A 15,879-nucleotide genomic window follows, 5' to 3' on the forward strand; every position below is an offset into this window, starting at 1 on the left:
CAATAACCCCACTGAGCCTCAGTAGGTGCAGTGATAATTAACTTTGTGAGGTTGATGGGCAAATTAGATATAATTGCCGCAAAGCGTCTGGTCTGGTGCCAAGATAGATGCTGAAGGCTGATGTTATGAGACATGCCACCTTTTCCTGAAAGGTCCTCTTGATTTACACTGGGGTGGGGATGGCTGCGTTGCCCCTTGCTGTGGAGTTCTTCCCTCCCCTGAGAGGACTTAAGAGCTAGAAGGTGGAGGTGAGAGAGTCATTTCCTAGGCAGGTTGATAAGGAGTCTGCTGCTGCTGCTAAGTCGTTTCAGTCGTGTCCGACTCTGTGTGACCCCAGAGACAGCAGCCCACCAGGCTTCCAGTCCCTGGGATTCTCCAGGCGAGAACACCGGAGTGGGTTGCCATTTCCTTCTCCAATGCATGAAAGTGAAAAGTGAAAGTGAACTTGCTCAGTCGTGTCCGACACCAGCGACCCCGTGGACTGCAGCCTACCAGGCTCCTCCATCCATGGGATTTTCCAGGCAAAAATACTGGAGTGGGGTGCCTTCGGATAAGGAGTCTAGGGGTCCCCAAAGAGAGAGGGGTCTGGAATTCTCAAGAAGGAAGAAAGGACAAACTTTTTTTTCCTTCTCTACATTCCTTAGGATTATATAACAATAATGCATCCTGCCTGAGGGCAGTCTCTGGATTAAGGACAGTCTCTGGATTAAACTTTCTGTTATCATAAAATGTAAATTATGGGAGTAGGTCTGGTAAGGTCTTTACAACCTCCAGACATTCTTTGGATTCACTGGAGAGTATATAACTTCATTGCTAACACTAGCAAGGGGGTACTCTTTCTGCCCCCTTCTGATGCCTATGTCAGAAGCTTTCTCTATCTCCTTTATACTTTAATAAAACTTTATTATACAAAAGCTCTGAGCGATCAAACCTCGTCTCTGGGCCTGGATTGAATTCTTCTCCTCCAGGGGCCAAGAATCCCGGTGTCTTCAACAACAACCTTTCAGAGGGATGTAGCGGGGCACTTTGACAGCCTGGCTCTGAAAGGGATCAGGACAGGAAGAGGGCTGAGCTGTCCAGTGGACACCCTTGGGTGTTGCTGTCCGTGGTGCGACTTCCCAGATGCCTCCCTTTCCTGGCAGCCTGTGCCACCTGGGGAGTTTTGCCTCCGGCCATGTAAGAAAAACGGAGGTCACAGGTGAGGTGTGCTGTCAGCGTGGGAAGAGAAAGTGAATGAGGTTCACCGAAGGGCGAGGTGTAAGATACAGGCATCCAGCAGGCCCATGGAGCGCTGGGGACATCTTTAGGCTGATGTGGCTCAGGGTGCCAGATGCCGGTGCCACGCCTGCCCAGCCTTTTCAGGAAAAGCACCAAGTCCCCACCACTAGCTAGGCGGGGGACCCTGGCCAGGCTGCACCTCTTCAGATCTCAGTTTCATTATCTGGAAGACAGGGCTGGATGAGACGACCCCTCAGTCACCTAACGGACTCTCCTAATCCTACCCACTTGGGACTACGCAGAGGATGCTTCTCTTGTTGTCAAGGGCTAAGGGCAGGAAGTGAAAATGTTAGTCGCTGAGTCATGTTCGACTTTTTGTGACCCCATGGACTGCAGCCCACCAGGCTCCTCTGACCATGGGATTCCCAGGCAAGAATACTGGAGTGGGTAGCCATTCCCTTCTCCAGGGGATCTTCCCGACCCAGGGACCAAACTCAGGTCTCCTTCACTGGCAGGCACATTCTTTACCATCTGAGCTACTTGTCGAAAAAACAGGCTCCCCAAAAAAGCAGGTGGACTCCAGGCTCAGGTCTTGGTCAGAGCCACAACTCCCCCTATCTGGGAGCTTGGGGGTCCTTGATGGGAAAGCTGCTGAAGACTTAGGCTTCTAAGCAGACTGGTTGCCAGGGAAGTGCTGGCTTCCAGGAGGAAAGGAGGCGGGGGTGGGGGGGTGGGACTGTGTGTGCGCGCGTGTGTGCATGCGTGCGTGCGTGTAGCCGCTGCCTGGGGGTCTCCAGGGCTCACTCAAACTACAAGGAGTGCAGCCCTAGCAGGCTTTCAATCCTCTATGTTCTGCCCTGTGATTTCTCTGACTTTTGAAAATGCCTCTCCCCCTCACTTCTACAGCCAGATACCCTCAAAGGGAAGGTGCTCTTCTGGGAAGCTAAGGGGAGGGGGGCCTGGGGGCTGCCAGGGCCCATCACTCTGCCCGGTCCCCTCCCGCCGCGTGGCTTGTAGCCCCTCTCCCCGGTAACCTGGAGGCTGGCAGGCACTGAATAGCAACCCGCTGGCTGCCCCCGACCATACCATTCAAACGTCCAGCAGGGGAAGGTGAGAGCCTCGGGTACAGAGTCAGAGAGACCCTCCCCCCTGCGTTCCCCCCAAGGTCCCCCGCCCCTCCAGAGGGCTCCAAGGAGACCGGCCAGTGAAGGCCGTGGGAAGGCTCAGGAGCGCCCAACTCCTCCACGAAGCTCCCTCTTCCCAGCCCAGTTGCCATCCCGACCTTCCTGGCCCCCAGGGAGGGCCCAGACTCTTCCAGACAAAGCCAGGTCTAACTGGAGAGTGAGGGGCGAGGGCCACTCTGCCTGGCTGGCTGAGGGACACAGGCGGAGCCCAGGGCAGGTGGGGGTCACAGAGACGACCAGTGCTTCCGGGACCTCCCTCGAACAGCTGAGAAGACCTCTCACCCAGCTGGAGACCGCTGAGGGCTGGCTCTGAGGTCAGTGCTGGGGCCTGCAGGGAAGTGGGGGAGCACGCTGCCTGGGGTTCTGCGGGGAAGATGTGCGCATGTGCTCAGACGTGGGGAATCCCTCTGCTTTTGTAGTGAGTGGAACCTAGGCCCAGGTTAGTCTCAGGCCACCCAGAAAGATGTGCTGAGGTCAGTCCCCTCTGATCACAGCAGGCCCTGCTCTTGGAGCTCTGAATGAAGAAAAAAGGTTCTAGACTGAGCTTGCAGAGATATGTCCAAAGTGAGGCCTGCAGGCATGCCTGGGGCTCCAGTGGGCAGGGAGAGGCTTCAGCTGCTCTTTGGATCATTCCTAGCCTTGGTCTGACAGAGGCCTCCTTTCCCCAGAACCGCTGGCCCTGGCTGGCTGCTCAGACAGGGCAGCCGGGGGCCTGCAGTCAGTCTTGCCGCACCTCCCTGGAAGGATGGCCTGATATTTTCAACCACTTGGGAATCTCCTGCTCCCAGAGAAAATACTCCAATGCCAATTTAGCCTCACATGTTTTTTCAAAGCACTGCCCCAAGGACTGAAGCCTGGACCTGCTTTGTTAGTCTGATAGGGTCTCCAGGTCCATGTGGAGGTCTCGAAATAGCATTAGGGCTAGCAGGGTTGTGACTTCTCTCACTTCAGACTGCCCTTTTCTTACTCCCAGCCAAGCGCTTCCCTGGGGAGGATGGTGGGATGGGTAGTTCTCTCCCCAGGGGACATGGCAGTGGGCACACCCCATCCCTCTTCCCTTCCAGATTCAAGGAAGGGCCAACCCACATATGGCCTGGCCAGTGCACTCTCTAGGCCTGATGTTAAGAGGCGGAGGCCCCAGGCAGCTGGATGGGCATCAACATTTCCATCTGGGAGCTGGGAGGGGTCATTCTCTGGAAATGCTGGGAAGGAGTGGTGGTGGGGACTGGGTGGGGGTGGGGGGTGGGGTGCACTGGATGCCCTTAGTCCCTGGGCACAGGGCAGGCTGCAGGCAGACGAGGCTGGGCACAGAGAGCCAGGAGTTAGGTCCTGCGGCTGTTGGTGAGTGCCTGGGGTGGCAATGGCGGCTTGGGAGGGTGTGGACTGGGGGGGCCCCCTCTCCATTTCCCACTTCCTGCGAACTTGGTGGGCTCTGCAGCCCACAGGCAGAGTCTCGGTTTAACCTAAAGCCCTTCCTCCTCCCTAGTGTTGGTGCTAGAACTTGACTAAGTTAGACTAGGCTGTGACTTAGGAAAAGGAGAGAACTTTGTTATCCTCTAGGTCATGAAGGTCTCAAAGGTCAAAGAGAAACAAACGATTATTTCTTATTAAACTCCCTTCTGGATTTCCTGTCCTGTGTTTGTAGAAATCAAAGATCACAAATGTTGGCCTGCAAGCTGTATGTAGCCTCCTTATGTATTTTGTTTGGCCCATTCGTAGTATTTTTAAATATTTGAAAATTCATTTGGATTAAAAAAAAAATCAAGTTTGTTTGGCCTTTGCAGTGTCTTTTTTGCCACACCACTCCCCCCCCCCCGCCATCTCTCCAGAGGGGATTCAACCAGATTTGAATTAGTTGGCAACACTTCAACATCAGGAAAGTTTGCCTAAAAAAAAGTGCAGATTTCTGGCTTCTCTTGGGAATCTGGAAGAGGGACCACAGTGGCCTGCCTTCTGGGGTTCTGTCAGCTTGGCCGAGGCCCCTCTGTCCCCACTCTTCAGGTAGACCTGCCCACCTGTCCTGCTGGGAATATGCTATCTACTAGCTGGTCTCTAACCATGTTAATTTGCAACCAAGAGCTCAGTTTGATTTGCCAGCTATAAGGAATCTGCCGCCCCACCCCCCACCAGTGGGATGATCCTAAGTGGTAATGGATGACTATGTCTGGGGGGTTTCAAGCCCCACCTTGTCAAGTAGGCTGCTCTCTGGGGGTTCTTTCCCACGTGTTCTCAGGAAGTCCTGGGAGAGGGCTGGGAGCCAGCAGGGTGGCAATGCACCAGTCCAGGGGTCGGGAACTTGTTCCTGGTTCTGGCTTTAGCTTGGCCATTGGCTCACAGTGTGGCCTTGGGCCTGGCTACCCCTTATTTGGGCTTCAGTTTCCTCACTTGTCTCTGGAGCAGGCTGGACTTCTTTGGGAAGCACCAACAGGAACTCTCCTGGGGGTCAGGTGGGTGACATAGGTGTGTGGGGGGCCAGAAGGCAGGGAGTGCAGTGAACTGGGGGCCAGCACCCCGTCTAAATCGGGCAGCTGCTGCTCAGCCCCAGCCCCTGGGGGCTCAGCAGCAATGGACCCCATGTTGCTATTGCTAAAATTCTGGAATTTCAAGAGAAGCCAGGTGTTCAGATATTTATGTGAAACCTCGTTTTTTGTTTTTTAAAAAAATTCACAATTAAGTTTATAAAAGCACTGTAAGAACTCGACCAGTTTGTAGCCTTGGTGGCAGTTAACTGCTAGGGTCCTTGCCCTCTGCAGCTATAACTCATGGTTTGTTCCTGGTCACAGAGCAAGTTAGGGACGGGATTGGTCTTAGATCCCAAGACTCTGTTGTGATTCATGAGAATTGACTTTAAAATGCCAGAAGGCATTACCCTTCCTGCCTCCTCTGCGACAGGTAGGCAGGGACTGTAGCAGATGGAGGAACTGAGTTCAGGCCCAGCTCTGTCACTCTCCCACTGCATGACTTTAGACTTGTTACCTCTCCCAGGCTCACTGTTCTAACCTGGAAAATGACTGCAATCTTATCTGCAGCTAGTTTGGCAGTGCCCAGCACCCAAAGTCCCCCTCCCCCTCCAGTCCTGAGTCCAGCTCATTTGCTCCTGTCCCATTCCTGTTGCAGGAGCCATGAACACAGAGGGCCCCAGCCCCCTCGCCTTCCTCACAGCTCCAGCCACTCCAGGGAGGCTCTCAGAGGCTGTTGACCCCATCCCCGTGCTCATTGCCCTGGCCTGCATCTTCCTTCTGCTGGCTACCTGTCTGCTGTTCATGACCCTCTGCAAGCCCCGGGCACTGGACCCGAGCCGCCGCCGGGCCCACGAGTGCATGCCCCACCACCCGGGGAGCCCCAGCGAGCCCCAGCTCCGCCTCTGGAAGCGCCTGGGCTCGCTGCGCCGCTCCCTGCACAGCTTCCGCCGCGGCCGGCCTGCCCCCCGGCGCCCCCTGCCGGCCAGAGAGGACAACCACGATTACGACTGCACGGAATCTACCAAGATGTGACAGGGGTGTCCTCCTATCCCATCCACAGACCCTCTTGCCTTGGGCAGAACCAGGCACCTCCGGCTGCAAGAGGACAGTGGCCCAAACAACCTGGGCCACATGCCCACTGCCATTGGTACCCTGTGCACTCAGGCCCGTGGCCTTTCCCAGGGATCGTGCCCGAAGAATGCCTTCCTTCCTGCCGCCACTTTACCGCTGCGGGTTGGAAGGCTCCTGAACCAGTGACGGCACCTGCAACCATCTGGACCCTTGGCCCAAAGCTTTCAACGGTACAAACGTGGGGCCCCCAAGGCCCCTCTCTGACCACCAGGCACCAGCATCTCCAGGAAGCAGTCCCCTTTCTTCCCAAGAGAAGCCCTGCCCACCCTCCAGGTGCCAAAGCCCAGCTCAGATTCCAGTGCGAGTTGCTGAATGGCCAAAGGTTCCCTCCAGCCAAGTGAAATACTCAGCCATGCTGGGGGCAAGGGAGTGTCCTGCCCTCTGTGCCAACTCAGTGCCCGAGGCAAAGGGGAACCCAGGGAATCCTCTCCCCCGACTTCCTGGACGCTGCCTGCATTTGCCTGTAATCCATGGGAGCAGCCAGCACCCCTGTGGTGAATCAGATGCTGGGTGCCTGCTAGGAGGAGGGGGCATTCTGGGGGCTCTCAACACACCTAGCCAATCACAATCTTGGCTGTCACCTTGGAACCGCCCCCAACCCCCCCCCCCCCCCCCGACCCCCACTCAATGCACCTGAGCCAGGATGGATAAGGAAGGGGCTGGGAATGACTTAAGCAGCTCCTTGCAGAGGCCAGGACTGCCGCTGTGTCAGAGCGGGAGGAGGCACTGTCAGCAACTGGAGGTGATATTATCCGGGCTTTGAGAGCATCGTAGAGGCTCCATGCCTCATCCAGGGAGGGAGGCAGGCTTCCTCCAGCTGACAGGGTCCAGGCCTCTCCAGGACAGCTGTGGAACCTCAGGCCTTGACCACATGAGGTGTGCTATCATATTTTTGGTGATTGCTTCAATGACTGGCTACTGTCAAAGCAATCCCACCCCAGGCTGGGCTTCTCAGAATCCCAAACCTTCAACCTCTCCTCGTAAGGCTGGGGCTAACCACTTTGGTTGGTCCCCAATTTGGGGGGCTGGGCAGAGGGGTCTGAACTGCCCAGCTCCTGCCCCAGAGTCACCTGGCTAGGGTCACCTGTACCCCATTAGGGACTGCTCTGCATAACCCTGCTACAATCCACAGAGCAGCCAGGCACGTCTTCTCACAGAGTGAGCTCTGGTTCTGCCACTCCCCAGCTCCAGAACCATTGCTGGTTCCCTACTGCTGGATCAAGCCAGAGCTTCTTTGTCTGGTGCTCGGTGCCCACTGGGAGCTGACTGCAAATGATGTTTCTAGCCTCATCCTGACCCAAGACTCCAGGCAAACTGAAATATCTGTCCACCCTGGGCTACAGCTCACTCAGCATGCACGCCCTCCATGAAGTCCTCTGTCTCCACCTGAAGCCTCCTCCTGCTGAAATCAAGGGAGGAAAGGGACCAGTTCCTTTGGGCAGTGTGGGTCATCCCCGTCATGGCTGCTCCTTTCTGCAAGCCTGGGATGCCCCCAGAGAGCAAGACCAAGTCTAGCCCCTCATCTGCCTCACCAGCAACAGGCTCAGAGGCATGGGGCCTCTGTTTACTTAGTGAAGGGTGGCCCTGTCTAGCCCTGGGGGCACCCCCTTCTTCCCTTGGATGCCCCTGCAGAGAAGCTGTCTCTCCCAGCAGGCCCACTGTGCCTTCCTCTCAGGTCAGTCTGACATCTGAGAGCAAGTCCACTTTGGCCAGAAACTTACTTCCAGGGCCTTGAGAAATCACCAGAGCCTGATTTTCTCCCTGAGAAATGGGGAGAATCGGTGACTGCCTTATATTACTCACAGGCTCTAGGATCTCACTCTGAGTAGTCTATATAAATAGAAACCAAGTCTTGGGGTTTAGAAAGCGGGGCAGGCCTCCTCCCACAGCGCAGTAACCTCTTCCTGCACAGGTTTCCCCCCGTCACGTCTACCTGAGACACCCCAGGCTGAATTCTGCCTGGAGTTGGTCACCGTATCACCCCCCAGGCCAGCATGCTCTGCCTGGCATGTGGTGTCACAGGGGTGGGCAGTAAGGTTACCCTTGACCTGAAGGACAAAAAGCTAGGGGTGGGGAGGAGAGGGCTCTCAAAGGTCTGCTGTACCCCCATCTGTGTTCCCAGGTTGATCCTTGGAGACCTGTGTGAGTTAGGGGTGGCAGGTGCTAAGTTTTAGGCTAGGGGAGAGTGGGGCCCCATGGCTTGGTGTGGTGGGTGTCTTTAAGGCCCTAGGAGCCGAGGCTCAGAGGGAGAAAACTTTTTCTGGAACCAGCCCCCAGACCCTGCCAACCCATGGCTTCCTGGACTCTTGGTGCCTCTGGGAGTCAGCACCCTGCTCCCGGCTCCCCTCCTGCCCCACGCCTGGCCCTGATGCAGGGAGGTGGGCACACTGCCAACCTCCCACTCTTCGGCCCCTCCCAAGCCTGGGAGCCTGTCCCAGCGGGCAGGCCCAGATTTGCTCTGTTTGGCTCAGCCTCCAACTTGGAAACCCCACAGCTGGTTAGGAGGGTAATTCATGCCCGGCCTCCTTCCCCACCCAGCAACTGAGGCCTCCAGGGAGGGTTCAGGAGGGCACCCAGCCTCCTTTTTCAGGTCCCTGCCTTCCTCCCCCGAGGCTCAAAGCTGTAGCTCCTGCTCCTTGGGCAAAGGAGCCCTTTCTTTTTGTGCCTGTTTATTTCCCGAGAGGGGAGCTTCAGCCAAGAGCCCTGTGAAAGCAGCTCTGTTCTGGGCTGTGCTGGGCCGTGGCTCTCTCCTTTCTGGGAAATGTGACGTTTCCAGCTCCCTCCTGCTCTGAAAGGGCCTTCTGGGTGCAGTAGGGGGTGGGGAGAGGCCTGTGGGGGATGGAGGGAGGGGGGAAGAGGAGGGCCAAGGCCTTCTGTTTTGGGCCCATCCATCCTGGGTTACATAACCTGGGGGCTTACTCTTCCCAGGAGGGAGGGAGCCTGGGTCCCTCTTTGGTTCCAGCACTGGCTACTTGGGAGCAGCAGCTGGACTGACCCCTGTTTCCATCCTGCCGCAAGGCCACTGAGCGCATGTTCTGAACTGAATGTGGCCCTGCCTCCCCCGCCCCCACCTGCCGTCACCTGCCTGCACGATGCTGTGGCCCTCAGGGATGTCCTCGGAGACGCTGGCCTCGTAGCTGCTCTGCAGAAAGATGGGCCGGTTGTCATTCACATCCAGGACGGTGACAAACACGGTAGCTGTGCCCGTGCGCCGCTTGCCCACGGGGCCGTTGTCTGTGGGGGGCCAAGGACGGTGGTGTTAGCAGCTGCCTGAGGGGCGCGCTCCCGGGTGCCAGCCAGACTCTGTTCCCCCACCTCTGCAAGGGAGTGGCTCTTTTTCTCTAGGTTAGGAACAACACTAACAGTATCTAACATGTCCCAAGAACTCATTCAGTCCTCACAGCAAGCCTGCCAAGCGGGTGCATTATCAGAGGAGGTGACTGAGGCTTGAAGTAGATTGAATGGTGACCCCCGAAAGACACACCTATTGCAACTTCCGGGGAGCCTGTACATGTAACCTGACAGGGAGAAAGTGACTTTGAAGATGTAATTAAGGATCCTGAGAGGAGGTATCCTGGATTATCTGGGTGGGCTGTAAATCCCATGACAAGGGTCCTTACAAGAGAAAGGCATGGGGGTGGGAGGGCGTGGATTTGACACAGAGAGGAGAAGGCCATGTGAAGTTGGAGGTGGAGACAAGAGTCCTGCAGCCACAAGCCAAGGGACACTTGGAGCCACCAGAAACCGGAAGAGGTGGGGAAGGACCCTCCCCTAGAACCTTCAGAGGGAATGCAGTCCTGCTGACACCTTAATTTTGAACTTCTGGCCCCTAGAACCGTGAGAAAATAAATTTGTTCCTTAAGCTACCAACAGTGTGATCATGTGTTCCAACAGCCCTAGGAAGCAGCTACAGGGACTGAGATGACAAACCCCACTGCTGTTGGGGCCAGGAGGGTGAGGTCCATGGCACACACCCGCGCGTGTCTGCCTCTGCGGCAGCCGTCCTCTGCTCCCGTCCACACTGGACAGGCGGAATGGGGCCCAGGGACACTAGATGTTCTGATTCTTCAAGAGAAAGCAAACATCTGAGCTTTTGACTAAAATCGCCTGACTTTTAAATGTTCAAAACTAACTATCATTTCTTATGAAACATGAGATGGGTCAAACATGCCTGCCAAACGGACTGGGCCTCTGCATTCAGTGATGTGGGCTCTGCCTGATTTCTTTTTTTTTTTCCTGCCTGATTTCTAAGCCTTAAGTATTCAGGGATTCTGCCCCCTCAGTTCCTGGAAGGACCCTCCCAGGGCTGGGTCATCCTTCTTGTGCCCAATGCTGCGTGTCCAGGCAAGGGCGGTCATCCCAGGGAGGAGTACGGGCAGCTGGTATTGGCTGAGGACCAGGGATGACTCTGTCCTTCTTCCCAAGCCAGCTGCCGAACTGCTGGGGTCAGTGAGTTATCCTGAGGTAGGTCACTTTGTCCTCCTGAGCTCCTCTCCAGGACCAACCTCTCACTGTCCGGGGCTACTGCTTACTTGCCCCGTCTGGGGACAATGTAAGTTGCCAGGCTCCATAGACGGCCCCAGCCTCTCCTCCTCGCCAGTGCTTCGTGCAAAGGCTGAACCCAGGGCGGGTGATGGGCCTCCAGAGGGTGGTGTGGCCACTCCAGGATGGGGGGAGGACAGGGCAGGGGGAAGATGCACGGGGGAGATGCTGGGGAGCGGCTGCAGGCTGGCTAGAGTGAGGCACAGAGAGCTCACTGCCTCTCACCCTGAGATCACTGAAAACACTGAACAGGGCGTTCCTGTGAGCACCAGGGGCGTCTGGGGGACACAGGTCTCATCACACCCTTCTTGCCATCTGGTGTCCTCAAGGGCTCCCTGCTGCCTGGAAACCAAAGACCAAACTTCCAGCTCAACATTTAGCCTCCACTAGGGGCCCTACCTGATCACAGCCCCCCCACCAAGGGACACCCAGACACAGAGCTCTCTCCCATCTTCCAATCCAGGCCTGAAATGCCCTCCCTGCTTCTCCACATATGGAAACCCAATGTGGTCCCCAAGGTGGTGGGCGGCATGTCTTGTTTCTATCAGCACTATCCTGCTCTCTTAGGCAAGTCTGTGCCCCGAAGGTCCCTCTGAGAAACTTCCCATTCCGACTCTGAAGCCTGAGGTTCCAGGTGGGTCTGACAGCTCCCCCAGCGACAGGGACAGACCCAACTAATTAGCACATTACACCCCCTTTTGGCTGTAATGACGGGTTCAGAGACAGGTGCTGGGACAGATGGAACTAATCAGAGCTCATCTGAGGGTTTCTGCTGGGAAAGCTGGGAAAGATACAAGTGCAGTTCCCTGCTGCTCAGGGAACTCAGACTAAGGCTGGGACTGCAGCAAGAACCTGTCACCACGTGAGCCAGAGGATGGGGCTCACACACAGGGGGCAGAGGCAGCCAACGCAGAGAGACTGAGGCCTGTGGCATCGTCTGAGCCCCAACGCCACTCAACAGTTAAAGCTCCATCTCGCTGTGGACCAGTGCGGTTTTGTGAGCCTATCCTGCTGGAACTAGTTTATTTTAAGAATTGCCACTAACAGTCCTAATTAATCCAAAGGCACTCCCAGAGGCAACTTCCTTCAAGCAGCCTGTCTTGATCACCCCCCTCTGCATGTTTCTACCACCCTTGCTGCTTGTACTTTTGGGCCATCCCTTCACCCTTTCCTGCTCTGTTCTAGTTTTGCAGTGATTTGTCTACATGCTGGTCTCCTGTCTGGCCCCCATGTAACCCCCACCACACCACCTTAGCATCTTGCATGTAGCAGCACGCGCCGAGCCTCACGGCTGGCAAGGCGATGCTGCTATGCTGAGGGTCTGGATGCCCTTTTCCCACTGTCACCAGGGCACACAGCCTTTGCCTCAAGGCCAGCTCCTGGAAGGGCACCCACGCAAGCTCGGTGGGTGGGCTGGTGCTCACCGATGGCCTCCAGGACGAGCGTGTATGTGGCTGTGGTCTCCCGGTCCAGGTTCACCACTGTTCTCACTGTGGCATCGCGGTAGCCAACACTGAACTTCCCGTCCACATTTCCACCTGCGGGGGAGAGAGAATGAAGCACTGGTCAGGAGCCAGGGAAAGGGTGGTGGCACCCAGCTCGGCTTCTGAGCCAGGACACCACAGGGCTGGTCCAGGGGTGAAAGGCTGTGTTGTCCACTCAGCACTACCAGGTCCTAGGGGGCTCTGATGAGGGCGTGGGCCTGCCTACGTGGGCTTGGGTGAAGGGTCGAATGCCTGAAATCCTGAGTCTAACACTGGCAGAACACCTACTGTGTACCAGGCGCTGCATCTCATTTGTGCTGTCGCTACGTCACAGAGCAGGAAAGTGGTCCTTTAGTGAGGCTCTGGTGCACTGTCACCTACTCGGGGTGTAGGACTCCAACTGGAAAGTCTGGTTCCTGAACCCAGGTCCTTCTCCACTCTGCCCCCTGCCTGTCTGTCAGAAAGGTCAGGGCTTTTATATGTGGTTGAGGACTTTGGGGTCAGCCGAGTGGTCTTGGGCTCTCTGAGTGGGGACTCCCGGAGACTACACGGAGTAAAGAGTGGAGGCAAGTGGACAGGAGACAAGCGTTACTGAGTCTTCCTGAGTTCTGGGCCAGGTGGGAAGGGGGATGGTCTCCCCTCCGAGGAGAGGAGAGGAAAGGACAAACTTGGAAATGACTCCATCAGAACAGTGTGGAGACCCTTCCCGGCCAGCTGGGAGGCAGCGTGGCCCTCTGGGCAGCAGAGGGCGTCACTGAACTGGGATTATGCTAGCTTGGATTGGGATGCTGTGCAGCGCCTGGCAGAATGTGCAAAATTAAGATCTGAGAAGCCTAGGGCTGGGGGGCTCTCAGGTCAGCAGGGACTGGCCACTCTGAGGCGCCGGGAAGTCACCCTGGAGGCTGCCACCAGCTGCTCCCTTGCCCTCACATGGTTGGCCCCTGGAGAAAGCACTCTGTCCCCCGAGTCTCTAATACCTGCTTCCCAGTGTCTTAAGCACCATCTACAAGGGGCACAATCCGGCTTCAAGGGGCAGGGGAGGAACTAAGACACGAGCAATGCCGGAGGCTGAACCATGGCTGGTGCCATGTCGGGTCTTGATAACAGCCTTTTCCAGAGCAGTCTTGAGAACAACCTGCAAGGAGCTGGTCTGAAGGTGTGGGGCCTCTTTCAGGGAGGGGAAGGAGGGAAAGGATCTGGAAAGGAGAGGTGGAGGCCTGGGAGGTCACCTGGGCGGCAGCAAGCTGGGGGTGGGTTGTAGCCTGGGATTCTTTACTCAGGGGAGAGGCGTCAGGGAGGCTGGTGTGTGCACAGGTACGTGTGCATATGAGTGTGTGTGTAATGTGGTTGCAGGCAGGCCAGGGGCAGAGCAAAGACTGAGCCAGTAAAATGGCCGAAGGGAGGGCCGAGGAATGTGAAAGAACTGCCCTGCTCTCTTCCATGCACCCTGGCACCTCTCAGGTGGGCCATGGACTGAAGAATGCTGGTAGACTGTTCTAATCCAGGAATGGCTAATACATAGCATGTCTGCCACCACCTACCAAGACTACTGCTGTTGCAGACATCACTAATTGGTCACAGCTCACTTTCTCCTGTGGAGCCAGGACGTGGCCTCATAACATTTCTCCACAGCTCTCTAGGTGGTAGCCACTCGACACTTTTAAGCTAAAATCATTTCACTCAGAGATATCTAAACTATTTGTCTCTAAACAGATGAAAAGTCTCATCATGAGTGAAAGGTGCCCTGGGAAGGGCTAGGCCACATTCCTTTAGCCACTGCTTTGTTACCCTGATGTGGGGTGGAGTTGGGGGCAGGCTTCTCCCCAGGAGTCACTGGCTCCACCACCCTCTAGAACAAACCTCAGCAAGACCCCCCCATCATCCAATAGGTACAGAAGGCATGCCCCTGCCCTCCCCCGACCAAGAGAGCCAGACCAGAGGGACCCAGGTGCAGAGCCTGTGGGAAAAGTCAAGAGCAAATCTTTGAGGCCCCAGCAGGGGCAAAAGGCTGATGGCCAGTGGAGGTCCTATCCCTTCTTCCCCGCTTCCCGAGCCCACTCCGGGCTGGCTGCTCATCTGAGGGGCGGGGAGGCAGGGCCACACCTGTTATGAAGTAGCTGAGCTCGGCATTGAGGCCCACGTCGCTGTCGGTGCAGTTCAGCCAGACCACCCGGAACTCCCGTGGCACGTCCTCCGACACGGAGACATTGTACACGGCAGGGAAGAAGGTGGGCGTCTCGTCATTCACATCCAGCACTGGGGGCAGAGTCGGCACTCAGGGCTAGGCCTGGCTTCCACCCTAAACTGCCAGCTCCAAAGGCACCAGTTCATGCCACAGACCAACAGGAAACACATTTCCTAGGAGTCAACACCTGCTGGTCATGGGCCAAGGCCCCCATGGCTGCTGGGGCCAGGACAGAGCTGAACAGAGATTCTGCCCCCTCCTGTAGCTCATGCCACCGAAACCCCAGAGTCTCCAGTATGTGCCTAACGACGACAATGACGACTGTGATGACAGTCATCACATTCCTTCGCTCTCCCCAGGTGCCAGGCCCAGGCTAAGTGCTTCCTGTAAAGGACCACAGGGGCCCCTCATGTCATCCTCACTAGGCACCCATCATTTGGCACACTATATAGATGAGGAAGCTCAGAGGAACTGAACGACCTGTCCAAAGTCACACAGCAAGAGAATGGTGGGTGGGGGTCTTGGGGAGGCCTGTCCCCAGTTTATCCCAGGGAAAGTAGCTGGCTTTGAGAACTAGCCCCCAAAGTCTAATTTCCCTTACAGATTTGTTTTGCAGCTCTGCACGTCAGGCCCCCATTCCTTTGGCAGATGACCTAGGATGACCTTCATAGTGAAATGAGCCCCACCCTTCTTCGGCTCCTCTTTGCGGTAACACCAGGAGAAATGATCAGCTCGTGGGATGACATGGTTTCTGCTGTGTCTTGGAAAACGAAAATCTGGGGTCCTCTTTGAGAGGGCTGGACATCTGCCTTGTCAATCACGGGCACAGACATGGGTCATCAAACTGGCACGAGGAACCCCCAAGCCTTGGATCAATAAGAGAGTGGATGTTCAGCTCTCTCTAGCCTCCATCATCTTGGGTCATGATTAAGGAAGGTGAACGTTTGTGCCAGGCCTACTACTACCCACTCCCCATCCCACGGAGGCCAGCAGGAGCCAGGACAGGACCAGGCCTATCCGAGATAACAGCCCATCTCCTGCCTGTTGCATTCTGAACTAATTTCCCTGGGATTACTCCTGGCCCCCTGGCAAGAGTTCATGTCCACGTCCAAGTTTTGTCCCAGAAATTAAAGATACAGTCCGAGTAGGTGAGCAATAGTAACCCTCCTCAGCCTGGCCCTGCCTTGCTGGAGGGTGGAGACAGTGGGAGTTATCGACAGGGCCCCAGGGGGTGAGAAATCTTAGGGAGTCTGGGAATCCCAGCTGCCCTCTTCCCAGGTGCTGCCCTTCCACAGCAATTTCAGGCGTTCCCTGAATACAGGAAGGGAAGCTTCCCTTTACATCGCAAACAGGAAGTCTTCCAAAGACAAAGAGCTCTGAACCTCCCTGCCTGCTCGTAACCCCGAGGGTGCCACCACCTGTTCAAACCCTCTCTGATGCTGCTGGGATCAAATTGGGGGACCTGAGCAGTGTGGCCAGGTCACTGCTCCTGGGCTCTGGGACCCTGCAGTCAGTGACCAGGTAAAGAGAAGGCCCTGCTGGCATTTTTGAACTGGTGGAGACATGAAGGGCTATGTCGAATGGCTCCAACTGAAGAGGATGCCCATCGGCAAGGCAGTCTTTGCTGCCCGGACAGTGGACAGCAGTGACGGGCATGGGCTCCCAGCCAGCTT

General features: G+C 56.3%; 2 protein-coding genes across 2 annotated transcripts in view; one reads left to right on the forward strand and one right to left on the reverse strand.

The window, feature by feature from the left end:
- The window catches only part of LOC138986105 (cadherin-23-like), a 343,994-nt gene that overhangs the window by 2,208 nt on the left and 325,907 nt on the right, over positions 1-15,879 (reverse strand). The window contains exons 25-27 of the mRNA XM_070364712.1: positions 14,125-14,277; positions 11,962-12,075; positions 9,077-9,229 (exon numbers count right to left, since the gene is read on the reverse strand). Of these exons, the coding sequence (XP_070220813.1) occupies positions 9,077-9,229; positions 11,962-12,075; positions 14,125-14,277 (420 nt within the window). The remainder of the gene's footprint in view (positions 1-9,076; positions 9,230-11,961; positions 12,076-14,124; positions 14,278-15,879) is intronic.
- C28H10orf105 (chromosome 28 C10orf105 homolog) lies at positions 3,763-6,073 on the forward strand. Its single transcript, XM_070364484.1, has 3 exons — positions 3,763-3,827; positions 4,740-4,849; positions 5,520-6,073. Exons 1-3 carry the CDS (start codon positions 3,763-3,765, stop codon positions 5,894-5,896), a joined length of 552 nt encoding a protein of 183 aa, XP_070220585.1. The 3' UTR covers positions 5,897-6,073.

Source organism: Bos mutus, chromosome 28, assembly GCF_027580195.1.
Source record: "Bos mutus isolate GX-2022 chromosome 28, NWIPB_WYAK_1.1, whole genome shotgun sequence".
Classification (NCBI taxonomy): domain Eukaryota; kingdom Metazoa; phylum Chordata; class Mammalia; order Artiodactyla; family Bovidae; genus Bos; species Bos mutus.

Coding starts and splice junctions, on each gene's coding strand:
- C28H10orf105 (XM_070364484.1), top strand. CDS start 3,763: ATGGCGGCTTGGGAGGGTGTGGACTGGGGGGGCCCCCTCTCCATTTCC. Junction 3,828..4,739: donor TCCCACTTCCTGCGAACTTG/GTGGGCTCTGCA, acceptor ATTGGCTCACAG/TGTGGCCTTGGGCCTGGCTA. Junction 4,850..5,519: donor GGAACTCTCCTGGGGGTCAG/GTGGGTGACATA, acceptor TTCCTGTTGCAG/GAGCCATGAACACAGAGGGC.